The sequence below is a fragment of the Gymnogyps californianus genome, chromosome 2 (assembly GCF_018139145.2).
Source record: "Gymnogyps californianus isolate 813 chromosome 2, ASM1813914v2, whole genome shotgun sequence".
Lineage (NCBI taxonomy): Eukaryota > Metazoa > Chordata > Aves > Accipitriformes > Cathartidae > Gymnogyps > Gymnogyps californianus.
Window position 1 is genome coordinate 67,065,624 of NC_059472.1, and position 16,052 is coordinate 67,081,675.

Below are 16,052 nucleotides of genomic sequence, written 5' to 3' on the forward strand. Positions count from 1 at the left end.
GTACTGCACTGGAACAGGTTATCCATAGGTAGTGAACTCTTCATCCTTGGAGGTTTTCAAGACCTGGCTGTACAAAACTAGAATCTTATGTTGGCAGTAGTTCTGCTTCAAGTGAGAGGTTGGACTAGATGGTGGAACTAGAAGTTACTGTGTGGTCACAGAGCTATGACACCATCAGAATTGCAGACATGCAATGCAATAGCTTGTATGACTGGAGTGCTGTAATGGATGGATACGGACTCCTTATGAGAGATGGCATAGAAGATGACAGTAGAAGTTGTGCTGGATGCAAGAGCACCTTTTCTGTATAGAGCCATGGCTGGTGGTTGTTGAGATCTTATGGGTCAGGACTAGGGGAAGGCCAACAAGAACAACATCATGGTAGATCTCTGCCCTCTTGAACAGGCAGTCTGTAGCAAGGCTGTCTTTACATAATGGGAAGAAATCTCCCAACTGCAGGTCCCGGTTTTCTTGGGGGACTGACTTTTGCTGGAAAACCAGCATGGCAAATTGCAAACAATCCAAAAGTGAGTCGAGGCCAGTTTTTCATCCAGGTGCTGGATGAATCAACAAGAGGAAGTGGTTTACAGAGAAGGAGAAGAGTCAGGAATGTGATGACCAATGGCAGCCTTAATTGGAGTGATCATGAGATGATACAGGTTAAAACCCTTTGGGGAATGAGGAAGTTACATATCAGACTAATGACCTTGGGCTTCAGGAGAACAGACTTCAGCTTCTTCAGAAAACTAGTAGTCAGGATCCCTTGAGAGGCTGCTTTGAAAGGAATAGAAGCCCAAAAGAGCTAATCAGTCTTCAAGGAGAACCTCCTCAAAGAACAGAAATTATCCATTCTGCTGTCCAAGAATATGAGCAGGCATAGCAGGTGGCTAGTATGTTTGAGCAGGGAACTCCTAGCTGATCTTAAATGCTAAAAGGAAGCGTACAGAGAACAGAAGCAGAGGCAGGCTGCCAAGAAGAAATGTATAAGAATTGCAGATGTATTTGGGGTGATATTAAGAAGGCAAAGCTTGCCTGGAGGTGAAAGGAATATGAAGGGCAACAGGAAAGCTTGTGCAGGTATGACAGCAGCAAAAGAAGATGTGGGCCTGCTGCTGAGCAAGTAGCCAGGTGATGAAGGACATGGAAGAGGCTGAGATATTTGTAGCTTTCTTTGCCTTGGTCTTTACTGAGAAGGTTTGCTCTCAGATCTTTGTGCATAGTTGTAAAGGTTAGGGGAGAACGGCATTACCCACTGTAAAGGATCAGTTTAGGGAAGAGCAAATTGAGCATGTACAAGGCCATAGGACAAAAAGGGATGCTTCTGGTGTTGAGAAAGCTGTCTGCTCCCTCAGAAGGTCTTTGAAAGGTCATGGTGATCAGAGGAGTTCCGTGGGGACCTGAAAAAAACCAAATGTGCTTATCTTCAAAAGTAAAATGTGGCTACAGGATGTCTGAGACCTTACAAAAAATTATGGGGCAAGTCCTCATGGACATCATTTACTGGTGTGTGAAGGTCAAGAATGTGATTGGGAATAGCTAATGTGGATTTACCAAAGACAAACTGGGTTTGACCAGCCTAATTGCATTTTGCAATTACATGGGCTGACTCTGTGGACAGGGGAAGAACAATGGATGTAATTTTAACTTTAGCAAAGCTTTCAGCACAGTTATACTGTTATACTTACAGCCAAACTGAGGAGATAAGGTAAGCCTACAGGGTGGATAAAAGGTGGCTGAACTGTTAGGCTCAGAGAGTAGTTGTCAGTGGTTTTAAGTGTGTTGGCCAGTTACTAGTGGCATTCCTCAGTGGTTTCTTCTGGGGCCAGCACTGTTTAACATGTTCATTCATGACCTGGATAACGGGATAGAATACACCGTTGTCAAATTTGCAGATAACGTCAAATTGGGGGAGTGCCTGGTATGTGGTAGAACAAGACTGCCATTCAGAGGGATTTCAACAAGCTGGTGAAATGGGCTGTCAGAAACCTCGTGAAGTTCAGCAAAGGTACATGTGAAGTCTTACAGCTGGGATGGAGCAACAACCTGCTGGATACAGACTGGATACTATTGGGCTAGGGAACAAATCTTAAGAACCTGCAGGTTTTGGTATACAACAGTATGAACATGAATCAGCAATGCACTCTTGATGTAATGAAGGCTAACAGCATACTGAACTGCGTTAGCAAAAGTGTAGCCAGCAGGTTGAGGGAAGTGCTTATTCCCTGCTGTTCAGGACTCATTAAGCTGCTCTGGAATACTGTGTCCTGTGTACATGAGAAATTGTGGTGAACTGGAAAGAGGCAGCAGAGGACTCATCAGCTACAAAAGATCATGAGGAGACTACAGCCTATGATGTGGAGGACAACTTCAGGGAGCTGGGTTTGATTACCTTGGAGAAGGCAGCAGCTAAGGAAGGGATCTAATTACTGTCTTCCGCTACCTAAAACATGGCTGCAGAGAAGGAGCCAGACTTCAAGAAGGTGCGCAGGGAAAGAACAAGTGGCACCATTCACAGGCTGCAATAAAGGAAATGCTGATTGAATATTCAGAAAGTTCTGCGCAGTGAGTGGTCAAGCACTGAAATTGTCTGCCCAAAGAGGTGGGAAATTGTCGTTCTTGAAGACTTAAAAAACTCAACTGGACTTGGGCCTAAGCAGCCTGATCTGATCTTGAGGCTAGTCTTTGTCAAAGTGAGCAGAACTTCAGTTGGTAGCTTGAGTAGGGTGAAGTTTCCAACCACTGAGTAGCACTCCTTGTCTCCACCCATCTTCTTTTCAAACAGGGAGGATTTTGGAGGCTTACTGGAAAGACAGCACAAATTGAATAATTCAAGGAAAATTACTCTAATCGTCAGTGTCCTCATCTTACAGTTAATTGTTTGGTTTCGGTTACTTACCATCTCTGTGGTACTTTCTCTTACCTCTCAGGCTGGACTAGATGACCTCTAGAGGTCCCTTCCAACCGAAACTTTTTTATGGTTCTGTGATTCTGCCTGCAGAGGTCCCTCCCGTCCTATGTTTCCATGATTCTTAATTCATTGGATATCTTCTGTGAAATGGTGGCAGTCCATTTCTTTCCTGACATTCAGAAAACTTTGGGACCTACAGTGCAACTTCTTGTTGCAACTTATCAGCACGTGTTCAACGTCAGGTGGTTAAAACAGTAACACGAGTCTTTCGGCCTGGTATTGTAGGGACAAAGATGTCATTTGCCCTGAGAATTATTACTTGTCCTGTTGCTTATCCTGGAACACCTGTGCTGATAAGTACTTAAGAAGTGATAAGTTATGTACCATGCAGTAGCTGATTCTCTGAAGCATAGCTACTGTCTTAGACTACCTTGTTTTACTAAGCTTTCCCTCCTTCGTCATGCTTATACAGTGCACTGGCAAGAGAGATGATTAGACATTCTAATCGCCGTAACTTCTTGTTGGAGACTGAACTATTGTATGTGCAGCTTTGAGGTTCACTGGTATGTTCACAGAAAAAAAACCCAAACCTTTTCACTTTTTGTATAGAGGAGGCATGCCCACCTCAGTTCAGTCCATACTGACCTCTTGTGTGGGATTCAGCCGCCTGAACATAGATGCTGTAGGGTACCCTGCAAAGCTCTTAGGGCACAAATCTCCCATAGACCTTTCATCAAGGATGCCTGGTGGTTTCTAAAATGGCAGTATGTGCCTAGGTTTAGGCTGCTGAATCCTGCCCTTTTAAAGAAAGTGCAGCCACTTCAGGGCCAGTAACTGTTCTGTTTGTGTAATGCTTCTATTGCAGTAATACAGTGGAAACCCTATGATGTTGCTAATAATTCTTTTTAATTTTCTAGCCCCATCAAAGAAGAAAGCAAGGTGAGAATACTAACCCCACAGGGGAATGAAAAGGGATTTTTTTTTTTTTGAGATCTCTTTACTTATTAAATAGATCTGCTTTTCTGTAACAAGCGTCATCATGTATGGGGAAAATATTTTATATTGTCTTTCCACTGTACTTATTCCTCTTGTGTAAATTGTTCCTTTCTGTCTGTGAGGAAATAGTAGCTATGGCTTTTGAAATATTGCACTGGTTATGCAGTTCAATAGCAGTCTGATGCACTCGTGCACAAAGAAATTGCAATTCAAATTTCAAGCTGTTACCACTTTATTTGGGATGCCGTTGCATGAGTAAGCTGTATAAAAGGCACCTCTGTTCATATAGGAAGAAAAAAACACCATTACTTTAGTCATCTCCTTTAGCTGATCTGTAAAGAAGTTCATCAGTACTACTGATCTCTTTGAGAGTCAGTCAGAATAAGGACCTTTAAGAAATAATAGTATTTTAAATATGCCGTAGAAAAAGATATCCTGTATTGGTGATACAAATTTGGAAATTGAAATATTTTGATTCTAGATACTATGAGTAAACCTAACTTTTTAGTAATCTTTAGAATGCATCTTAATATTGTCATTTCTTTCTTTTTAAGGTGGGAAGATGATTATAAGCATGAGGTATGTAGAGGTATTAATTCTGCAAGTGTCTTATGTTGTAGCAGTTTCCTTATGCTTGCTTTTCATTTTTCTGAAAAACTGACTCCTTGGCTTCATTTGCTATTTTATTAATATTATTGCAGAAGCAAAATAATTGACCTAATGACCAGAGTTTTGTGTTCATCACAGCAGAGGGGAAATGAATACTGTACATCAGGATGCTCATCCACCTTAGCTCTCATAATTCCTGTTCAAAGTCACTGAGAGTCTCAGACCCAGTGTCTGCAGGCCAGGTCTCCCATGCAGTCTCCACTTCTCTGTTTTGCCCCTCTTCAGATCAAAGGTATTCTATACTGAAGGTTTGGTTTACATCTTAAGATACATCTAAAGCTTTACAATCCTTTTTTCTAACTCAAAAGTGAAACTCAAAATGATCTCTCAAGTATCTGTCCTGAATAGCACTGGGCACAAACACTGAGAACTGCCTCATTTTTATCTTAGTGGCAGAGGTAATCTGTAATCTGATGTATTCTGTGGTGATGTCTTGCTCTTTTAGGCCTCAGGCTGGTCAGGTACTGTGCTAGATGCAGCTGGGCACTTGACTTTTTTTAAACATGAGGTTGCACCTGAGTGAGGAAAGCCTGGGAAAGATAGCTCTTGTAGGTATGTAGCTTAGATATGAAATGTGTTCTTCCCAGTATTGGAAGTAATGCAGTTGTATTTATAGTAGCTGCTACCTAATTGCTATTGAGGCTCTAACGTTATATGTTTATGGCTGTGACCTAAAACTACTATCTTTTCTTTTTATTGACTTTTGTTGCTGGATAAAAGATTAAGAGGTCTTGTTTTGTACAAGATGATGCAACAAATACTGTAGTGTTCAGTCTTTTAATTTTTCTTCCCCATTCTGCAATCCCACAGAATGATCCTGTTCGGAAACAGAAAGCTCTGGAGTTCTTGGTATGTATGTAAAATAATTGTGATAAGAGTCGTGCAGTTTCACCACTATGATGCAATGAATATTGTGAAGGAGCCTCTGATTACTGATCAAACTCATTTGACCACAACATTAATTTCTAAGTTCCATTTTAATGGACTCTGCTCTTTGAAAAGCTAGTGCAGCTGTAGCATACTGTCAGCTCAGAACAACTTGCTGGATTAAATGTGAGCTCTCTACCTGTTCTCTGGATCATTCTTCCCTTTGCTGAGGAGCCACCCTGACAAGCAGTGTTAGCAGCACTGATGTTGCTCAAGTGCTGTTGGCTGCCCATATCTAATGGGATTGTTGATAACGCTGAATGAGAGGAGCCAGTCCGGTCTTGCTGCCTGTGATGCTGTGGCTCGTGCTGCTGCTGCAGAGCTGGACAGCCAAGTGAAACTGGGTGATACTAGAGCACAGCTGCTGGTGTTGGAGTGGGAAAGTTATTGGTTCGGTTGCTGTTAGCAGTGGCATAGTAAGCCTCGGTTTGTCTTTTGGGTTTATGTTGTGAAAATATCTGACCATTTATATTCACCATTTTGCTCCATGAAAGTCATGTTCTGTACCTAAGGCAATTACAAAATTTCATTTGAGTCTGAATTGTGTTTATACACTGAAATCACAAGAATGTTTTGAGATGTTGTCGTGGTTTAACCCCAGCCGGCAGCTAAGCACCACGCAGCCGCTCGCTCACTGCCCCCCCACCCCTGGGATGGGGGAGAGAATCAGGAAAAAAAAAACTCATGAGTTGAGATAAAGACAGTTTAATAGGACAGAAAGGAATGAAAAACAATGATAATGATAATAATAATAATATGACAATAGCAATACTAAAAGAATTAAACTATACAAAGCAAGTGGTGCACAATGCAATTGCTCACCACTCGTTGACCGATGCCCAGTTAGTTCCCGAGCCGCGATCCCCCCTCCCAGTTAACTCCCCCAGTTTATATACTGGGCATGATGTCATATGGTATGGAATAGCTCTTTGGCCAATTTGGGTCAGCTGTCCTGACGGTGTCCCCTCCCAGCTTCTTGTGCCCCTCCAGCCTTCTTGCTGGCTGGGCACGAGAAGCTGAAAAATCCTTGACTTAGTATAAACACTACTTAGCAACAACTAAAAACACCAGTGTGTTATCAACATTCTTTTCCTACTAAATCCAAAACACAGCACTATACCAGCTACTAGGAAGAAAATTAACTCTGTCCTAGCCGAAACCAGGACAGATGTGTGCTTCATTACCAACTGAAAAGATTTTTTTTCTCTTTAATTTTTTCTTCTTTTTTTTCTTTTAAGCTGTGGTTACTTGTGACTTTAGGAAGAGGTAGAGAAAAAGCAAGTCTGGGGATAATCAGTAAACTACCAAAAATGCTTGGTAGACAGTTAATTGATTTTCATCTACAGGAGTCACAGCTATTCCTTATGGCAGACTGCCTATATTCTTTTAACTTACTGTCATCACTTATAACTTCATATACTTACTAATCAGTCTCTTTGCACATTAAAAAGACAGATAGCCATAATTGTTCTGCGCTTTATAGAATTGTATCAATATCTTTTGGTATGTCTTATTCCCAAAATTACACATAGGAAAATTATAATGGAAACTTTAATCTTTTTGTTACTGAAATGGGGGAATCAAAGGCATTTGACGGTGCTGAACTTACTTTGTATTCCATTTTCTACACAGACAACATAAATTCAGGACTTGTGCCCTTCTCCATCTGCAACAAAATGTTCATGATTGACAGTATGGGAGTGGCACAGACATCCAGGTTTATGTTTTACCTTTTATCAGGCCATAATTATGTTCACAATTTTATTTTTCATACGCGTGTGTGTGTCTATGTATATTATATATGTCTTATATATCAACTAACAGGATAAACTTGGTTATACCTAAATGAAAGTATAACTTTGATCTGTTTGTGTATATGACCCTTCGGCATCCTAATGACCAATTCTAACCATGTTTTTCAACAGGAGACTTTTCACATCACCTCAGACTCAGAAGCAACACTTGTTGTTCATATTACACAGGAACTCACAGAAGCTTTGAAGGCCTTTTGTGAAAAGAAAGCAGCAGTAAGTAACTTAATCTTGACCAGATTTATTTTACCATTGGGAGGAAAGGTGTGGTTGAACTCATGGTGTTAACACCCTGCCAAACTGTAACAGTTCAGGCATAGGTCAACCTCCAGTTAAATATACTTTATTTTTTTTACAATTTCTAAGTGCCAAATACATTAATTGCATGGCACATTTCTGTTAGTTTTCCATCATCTTCCATCTGTTTGGGGTTTCTTTTGCATGCGTTCTCCCCGTTTTGGGCACCATATTGCTTCATGGTGTCCAGTTGTCATCCTTCCTTTGCAGTTGGTCCCTTGCTTGATAGCTTTTCTTCTAAGATTAATCAGGCTTTAAGCGCAACCCAAATGTGTCACTTCTTTCTTTTGCGGGCCTGTGGGTAAGTCTTTCTTTCTGGTGACTTGTAGCTCTGCTCCCAGTTGAGAGCTTTAATCTGTTAAGACTCAGGTAGGCAAGATATTCCTGTGTTTCTGTTGGTCCTTACAAACCTCCATAGCTTCTTTACATAAAAATTGAATACCTGTAGGAAAAAAGGGTCTGAAGAAGGAACAGAATCTGTACAAAAATGACTCATCACCTCTGGCAGCTACTGGTTCACAAAATTCAGCGTGTGTTTTTCTGAAAGATATTTCAGACTGGTTTCTTAGGCATTAATAATATATTCCATGTCAGCTGAGCTATGGTAACTGTCTTTGTGCAAATGCCACCACCACCTTTTTGAGAGCTACACTTTCAAAAATGTCATGCATTTGAATATAAAACAGTTCTCATGAGCCAGGTAAAAATTGTTGCTGTAGCTTAATGTCAGGCAGTAGATGAGCCTTCCATTCTGCATTCCCCAGCTAGAGACAGGATTTGCATATGTACCAGTTTTTAGCCAGGTGATGTTGAGGGATATGGGGAAATAAAGAAATTTGCAAGAGGTGACATTGTCTTCCCCAGACACCTCATTCTGTTCTCCAGACACGTATCTCTTCCAAATAATACTTTTGAAAATTGTGGTTTAATGTGGTAATTGTGAACAACAAAACAACACATCCTTCGTATGGAGTTTGCTGTTACCTAAAATTGTACTCTGCTAACTTTCTATGGGGGACTTGCTATTTTTTTTTTTAAATGCTCAAGATTTGAGTTTAAAAACAGACATTCTGACCTTTTGCTTTACCTAGGTTAATTATACTAACAGTCTGAGGCCACTGATGTCAGTATCTCAGGATGAATTTCCAGGAAGGAAAAGCATCCCAAAACACTATAAGCCATATGGAAAATCCAAAGGTAATTTAGATATTTTGTTCTACTAGTTTAAGTCTACTCTTTAACACTGTACAGATTGCGAAAATTTACTTTTATGGTCAGCCATAGTGCTTCTTTGCTAGAGTACTGTGTGTCTTTGCCCTCTGAGTCAGTTCAGGATATCATTTTCTGAAGCCTTAATGACTTCAACCTTGACTGTCTAAGAACACTTCTGTCTCACTTAGCAGTATTACAGCAGTAAAGATTATTGGAAATCCAAACAGTAACCTTTCGTAACCTATTTAACATGAGGATTTTTGGGGAAAAGATGCCGGACTCAGGTAAGATATAAAGGCAGGAAATGGGAAAAGAACAGGAGAACAACACTTCATAAAACCTCAGAGTAGTTGTGTTTTCAGTTGATATTTTAATATTTTGCTAACTTTTAGTGCCCTTTATTTATTTATTCATTCAGGACATTCTAACTGGAATCAAGGTTTTTTGTCTCAATATGAAGAGTGTTCTGCAGATGCTTCTTTTGCTCCTGCTAACTCATATAGTTACCAAACAGATGATGGATCATCTTCCTATGGACTGAGATCTAATGACTTTGCAATGATGTCTGCACTCAGGGACTCTTTTACTCTTCAGACTGGAAGTCCTGCCAGTGGTATCAGTGAATGGCTGAGACAGTTCAGCCTATCGGCTTCTGGCAGTAATTCAGCTGGTGGGGCCTCTTCCTATGAGACAAGTCCAGTGAATGAGTACTCGGCAGAATATATGTCCAACGATGTGCGAGGAAGTGAGCTCCCTGGTAACAGAATCTCATATGGCGGGGAAAGTACAAATTGGGGGAATCAACAAGCGTGTACAAAAGCAAGGAGTGTAAGTGATCAAGGATTACCCTATCCCAATTCTTCTGCCTCATATCCTTCATCTGGAAGATATTCCACAAACTATCCTTCGCAAAGCTATTCCTCTTACAAGAATGATGAGTCTGTGAATACTTGTACATCTTCTGCAAATGCTGCTGTTTCAGGAAGAGGTGGCTCCAGGTGGAACGAGGACTCTAGGTGGAACCAGAGGTCTAGCTGGAACCCAGAGTCTAGCTGGAACAAGGAATCTAGCTGGAACCAGGAATCTAGGTGTCAAGGATTCAGGCATCAGAAGTCAGGCTACAAGAGTGACTGGAGTTCACATCAGTACTCGTTTTCTGGCAGTGGTTCGTACAGAGATTACCAGCAGTTCAGAAGTTCAGATAAGATGTTTGATGAAGATGCTGTTGGTCTTACTCCCAACATTTTGAATAGACTACGAGGAAAGGACGTACCTACAATGACCAGGATGCTCAAACAGTTGGCTCCGTATTATCCAGCACTTCAAAGTAAGATTGTGATTAGTTCTCATGTAAAATGACTTACATCAACATAGTTGCTTTAACATAAGCAGGAGATTGCGTGTTGCAGAGATAGTATGCTCCCTTCAGAGGAGCCGAGTTCATTTTGCTCAACATCTGTATCAGTTGAAGAATGGCATTAATTGCCTCTCTGAGGAGACTTTGCCTCTTGACAACTAAATTGAGCTGTGAGTGGGAGGAAATTTTAATAGCACAAAAATTTCCTGAATTGAAAGGTTTGTCCTAGGTCATCGTGCTAACTAGCATCTTATATCATGGTCAGAGTTTGTACTGTTGGGGTGGCAACTATGGGGAGGGAATGTATTGGCATAAAGGAAAAAAATACTGGAATGCATGCAGAACCAAACTTGGATGGCATTATAATAGATGAAAATACTCCGAATGGATCAAACACATTGGGATAACAAAAGAGAAATGTTATCAAAGAGCTGGTTTGTTATATGACAAATTATTTTTTTCCAATTATTGTAGAAATATTCCTTAATGTTAAAAATAGTGATATACTATTCAAAATAAAAGATTCTTCATGGGAAATAGATGATAAGAGGGATTTAAAGGGAGGTGGGCATACGCTACTGTATAGCTGTCATTGGGCGTGAGTTTGGACAAATGCGAACTATGCTTATGTTACTAGAACTAGTTAATTAACTAGGTAGCTAGTTAATAGTAAAACTTTCACTTTAACATTCTCTCTGCTGTATTATGTGAAATAACATGAAATAGAAGTAACTTTAAACGTTTTTATCTCCCCTTTCTAGAACTAAATATTCAGACATTAGTCAATGTGCTAGTAGAAACTAGAGGAAAAGATTAAGGAGCAACAGCAGCTGAACTGGAAACAGATGAACAGATTCGAGAATCTCCATCTCTTGGCTTTCAGGAAAAAGACTGCATTTAATTCTGTGTTTGACTGGTTTTGGAAGGGGAAAGGGAGGTAGGGTTTAATTTTTTAACATGTGAAATATAGCTGGAACACGGAGGTGAACATACTATTTTGTTTAGGCTTTTTTAATGTATTTGTTATATCTTAGTATATTACAGAAAAAATCTTTTGTTATTTTTTGAAAATATGTTAATGTTATTCTGTCAGCAAAAAGCTAATAACTCTTTTAACACCCTTCCCAACTCAGAAAAAAAGAAAGATTTTCTTTTATGTTATCTACTTAGGAAGAATATTCACTGAAAATACAGGTCCGTTGCATGAAAATACAGGCTTACTTTTCTTCACACAAATGTAAGGCCAGTTCAGTTAATTTGAGGCCTTACAATTAGCATATTTTTAGAAATTGATGCACTACATTACTGTTTAGACAAAGACAGGAGAATATCACAGCACAGGTATTCTCTGTCTTAACGTGATGCTATATGAGGAAAATGTAATCTGTTCTAGGGGATTGGTATGTAATGGGGCATATTACTTGCTTTCATTTTTGCAGAGTAGAGAGAGACGGGAAATATATGCAGATTTTTTTATCATGTCGTTCAGAATGAAATAGTTACAAATCAACTTAAAAACTCATTTGATGGATTGATCCACGCTAAAATAAAAATTCTTGATTCCTTCTACTGGCAAAAGCATACTAAGAAATAGTAGAACCTATAAGGCAATCAGATAAAATAATAGGAAAAAAAATTATCAAAATGACATACTAACTGAGAAATACTTACCAGTTCATGATGTTTATCAATGGTCCATACTTATGTTTTCTTTTCCCCACACTTCTGAGCCACATGCTCATGAATGCCTGGCTTTAGATGTCTACTTTATGTAGTCAAATTCAGCTTACATGGAGCTAAAGAAAAGAAGTAAGTGAGACAGTTTACTCCCCAGTGTCCATTTTCCTTTTCACTGCTGTGTTGTGGACTGTCATTTTTCTTCTCACCCGTATCTGAAATATTTCTCTGCCTCTGTGCGTTAAATGCTTGTGCTAAACCAGGGTTAGTCTTCGTGAGCTGTCATATCATCTTTTTGCGTTTGCTAAAATAACTTTTTGGATCTTGTCATGTAAATTTTAACAAAAAGGCAACAAAGCAATTTATTATAGAACGTATAAACTCAATTCCCTAAAATTCTCTTCTGTAATTGTTTTGCTTGTGCATCAGAATAGATCCACTTTCCTTTTTCATTCCTGTTCACTACTTCCTTTTCTCCTTCTCATACTTACTGAAGGGTTTAAGTAGTTTCTAATGGCATACGCTTAGTAGTTGTGCCATATACTTTTATCCATTGAATTACATAGTAGACCTTCTTGCTTAAAGGGGAAAAATATTATTTTCTACCACAGGTGTCTGCCAGAGTTTTGATTTAAAACTCCATGGAACTGATCAGTTATTACCTACATTTAAAAATTATCAGAAATTATTTACATGAATGTTATTACCATAGGTTTTTTTCCACAGAAAGTGTAGTGCAGCTAAAATTCTGAAACTGTAGAAAAAATGTTACTGCTACAACTCTGTCAATTCAAGTTAAGACCTTTTCATCTGAGGTTGTTGTAAAGAGCTCTTTTTTCCCATTTCTCACTCCCTTTGGGATTTTACTGCCGTTACTGTATATCCCAGTGGCATACAGCAGCTGGATGATCTCTGCCCAAATTAGATGCTCTTTCCGCACACATTCCCTTCTTATTTTTTGTTCTGGGGAACAGTTCCTGTCCCTGCTTGTTGTTGTGCAGGGTCCTGCATTGAGGAAACAGTTCTTGCATTTTGAAACAGAGTTGGAGTAGTGACCAAGTTAAGAGGAAATTCTTTTCAGCATTGATTTACTAAAGGTTTCCTGAGCTGTAGATAGCATTTGGAGTCTTGTAAATGCCCTTCACTTCTCTGTTTCAATTTTCAGTTCTTACCAAAATCAGTGAAGTTCTTGAGAGGATTGTCTGTTTGTTCTTATACACAAGCACTATCATGTAGGGAATTTTTTTAAGCCGGTGGTATCTTGTAATATGCACTCCAAGCCTGCCTTCTCTCTTATGTGCAATTAGTATCAGCAGTGTGGTGTACTCAGTTTCTTTCAATCACTTGGCTGACCCAGTTTCAGCTGCACCACTGCTTTCTCCTTAATTCTCTTTTATCTTTTTTCTTTCCAAAGATCTTCCTAGCTTTGGAAATTAAGAGCTTCAGTGTGCAATTTCTGTACTGATACTGGCCTGGGGTCTGCCACTTGGCACTCCCAGGTTTGACTGACTTTGGTCTATAGCTGTCACCTCTGCAACTGGTTTCAGAGACTTTTTTTTCCTGTGTCCCATACCAGCAAACAGGTATAGCTGCCTTGTGTCAAACAAGTAGCATCTTTGTTATCGCAGGAACACATTCCTTCATGGAGTTGAATTCCATAGAATCATAGAATGGTTTGGGTTGGAAGTGGCCTTTAAAGATCATCTAGTTCCAACCCCCCCTGCAATGAGCAGGGGCATCTTCAACTAGATCAGGTTGCTCAGAGCCCCGTCCAACCTGACCTTGAATGTTTCCATCTACCATCTCTCTGGGCAACCTGTTCCAGTGTTTCACCACCCTCATCGTAAAAAAATTTCTTCCTTCTATCTAGTCTTAAATCTACCCTCTTTTAGTTTAAAACCATTACCCCTTGTCCTATCGCAACAGGCCCTGCTAAAACGTTTGTCCCCATCTTGTAGGCCCCCTTTAGGTACTGGAAGGCTGCTATAAGGTCTCCCTGGAGCCTTCTCTTCTCCAGGCTGAACAACCCCAACTCTCTCAGCCTGTCTTCACAGGAGAGGTGCTCCAGCCCTCTGATCATTTCTGCGGCCCTCCTCTGGACCCGCTCCCACAGGTCCGTGTCTTTCCTGTGCTGAGGACTCCAGAGCTGGATGCAGTACTCCAGGTGGGGTCTCACGAGAGCGGAGTAGAGGGGGAGAATCACCTCCCTCGACCTGCTGGGCACGCTTCTTTTGATGCAGCCCAGGATACGGTTGGCTTTCTGGGCTGCGAGCGCACATTGCCGGCCACATTTCATCCACCAGTACCCCCAAGATACTCACCAAAGTATTCAAATGAAGGGCAAAAAGAAACGGACAGAAGCATCTTCAGGATGCAACTCTGCAAAGGGATTGTTTACCCCCGTGACAGGAGTGATGAATGTTCTCCTTTTTTCCAGGGCTGTGTAGAATTGTGAGTACTAAGCATCGTTGCCTCATTTGGAGGGCTTCTGTGACACCTTCCCTTCCTCTGTAGGGCCAGGTACTTGCAACTCGGACTGTTTTCTTTTACAGGATCCACTCTGAGGACCTATCTGCCTGCTTCACTGCTTTCTCTCTAGCCAGCAGCTCATCCTACAAACATGACTTCTGAGAGGTGGTGACTTTGGATTCTGTCTTACTCGTTCTTACTCAGTTCAACCCTGCCACCTTTAAAGGGGGATTCAAATGACGCTAGGAAAAGAAAAGCATAAATTCAGGCTTCTGACCTTTTTGGCACCTGACCAGCAGTGTCCACAAAGGCTCCAGGTAGGAAATAAAAAAAAGGTAAAATGTGCCTTGGAAGTTCTGTCATCCTACCACTTACTTCTTCAACAGGCTAGCATAAGCCGAGACCTCCTGTTGCTTCTGTTTTCCTGCATTGGCCAATTTCCTTGAATCAGCTTCTGGCTACTCCTTACTCCGAAGAAACCCCTTTGCCTTATCTTGCTCCAGTGTAGTATAGAACTGGAGCAGAATGAGTCCTCTGCCTGTTCCTGTTTCTCTAGACTCTGGTCCTTCTTCAAGAAACAGCCTTCACAAGGTAGGCGTCGATAGCCTGCAGAGCAGAATCACTTGAAATGCTTGCCATCCGTCAGCACTAACACAGCTACACCACAAGCTTTGGCACTGAGGCAAGAGCTTTGATGCTGCACCAGAGCCCTTTGAACCAATTTCACATTTCCTTAAAAAGCCATTGATAAAAACCCAGACTAGAACATGCTTTGGGAGATAAACGGTCTGTTTTCCAGCCAGTTTCTTGGTCTGTGGTGTCCCTGCTTTCACACCTTCAGAAGCATCCGTTTCCCACTGAGAGAAGAGTCATTCCAGTCCAGAGCCACTTTGGTGATTCTCTGCAGCAGTAAGGCTCCTTTAGAAAGCGCTGGAGCCAGTTGTTCTACACCAAAGACAGTGTAGTGTAACAAGGTTGGCTGGAAAAGGAGACATCCTTCACGGGAGACAACTTGGGAAATTTCTCAGGTTCCAGCTGGTTTAGTTTTGTACCTTGGATCTATTAATGATCCTCAGAATGCTTCCCAGAATTACTGGATTTCATTTGGGTGGATGTATGATCCAAAGGGACAGATTCCTTAGTGGGAAAGGAATGGGGAAGCTCTTTTCAATGGGGCCATTTAATGGAGAAGCTCTTTGGAGCCAAAACTTTAGGGCTGCTCTTTTTTGTTTTGTTTCTGAAGAGAACATATGTAGTGACCCCTCTGCCTCCTGGAGAGGTAAGGTTCAAGCAGTAACTGTTGGAAGTCTTTCTTTCTCCCTTGTCTTCTTAAACATAAATAACTTTCACAGTTCATCCAAGGCTGTTGGATGAGGTGGTCTCTTAACATTGGTCATTATTCCTGCTCCTCCACCTCACCCAGAAACAAGCCCTTGCCCTTTGGGTGATGATCTTTTCTTAGAGCAATCTAAGAGAACTTGTTAACTTCTCTTTGCTTCCTCCAAGTTGCTCTTCAAAGTTACTGCAGGAGATGGTGTGTGACAGGAATCGGTCATTACTTTTTTTTCTTCAGTTGTTCCACTATGTCCCTCACCAACTGTAAATGGTGAGATGGAGTGTAAGATTATGAGAATGTTTGTCAATTCAAGGCCACTTCAAGTAAGTGCTTCAGCACAAAAAGGAAGACTATTGGTGTTAAATGAGACCACTAAGCCGAGGGAACTATATA

General features: G+C 40.8%; 1 protein-coding gene across 1 annotated transcript in view; it reads left to right on the top strand.

The window, feature by feature from the left end:
* LOC127013859 (uncharacterized) overlaps positions 1-13,319 on the top strand; it is a 36,674-nt gene extending 23,355 nt beyond the window's left edge. Inside the window, exons 10-16 of the mRNA XM_050892916.1 lie at positions 3,826-3,847; positions 4,459-4,483; positions 5,384-5,422; positions 7,426-7,527; positions 8,700-8,805; positions 9,239-10,147; positions 10,939-13,319. Of these exons, the coding sequence (XP_050748873.1) occupies positions 3,826-3,847; positions 4,459-4,483; positions 5,384-5,422; positions 7,426-7,527; positions 8,700-8,805; positions 9,239-10,147; positions 10,939-10,994 (1,259 nt within the window). The 3' untranslated portion in view covers positions 10,995-13,319. The remainder of the gene's footprint in view (positions 1-3,825; positions 3,848-4,458; positions 4,484-5,383; positions 5,423-7,425; positions 7,528-8,699; positions 8,806-9,238; positions 10,148-10,938) is intronic.
* Positions 13,320-16,052: the final 2,733 nt, after the last annotated feature.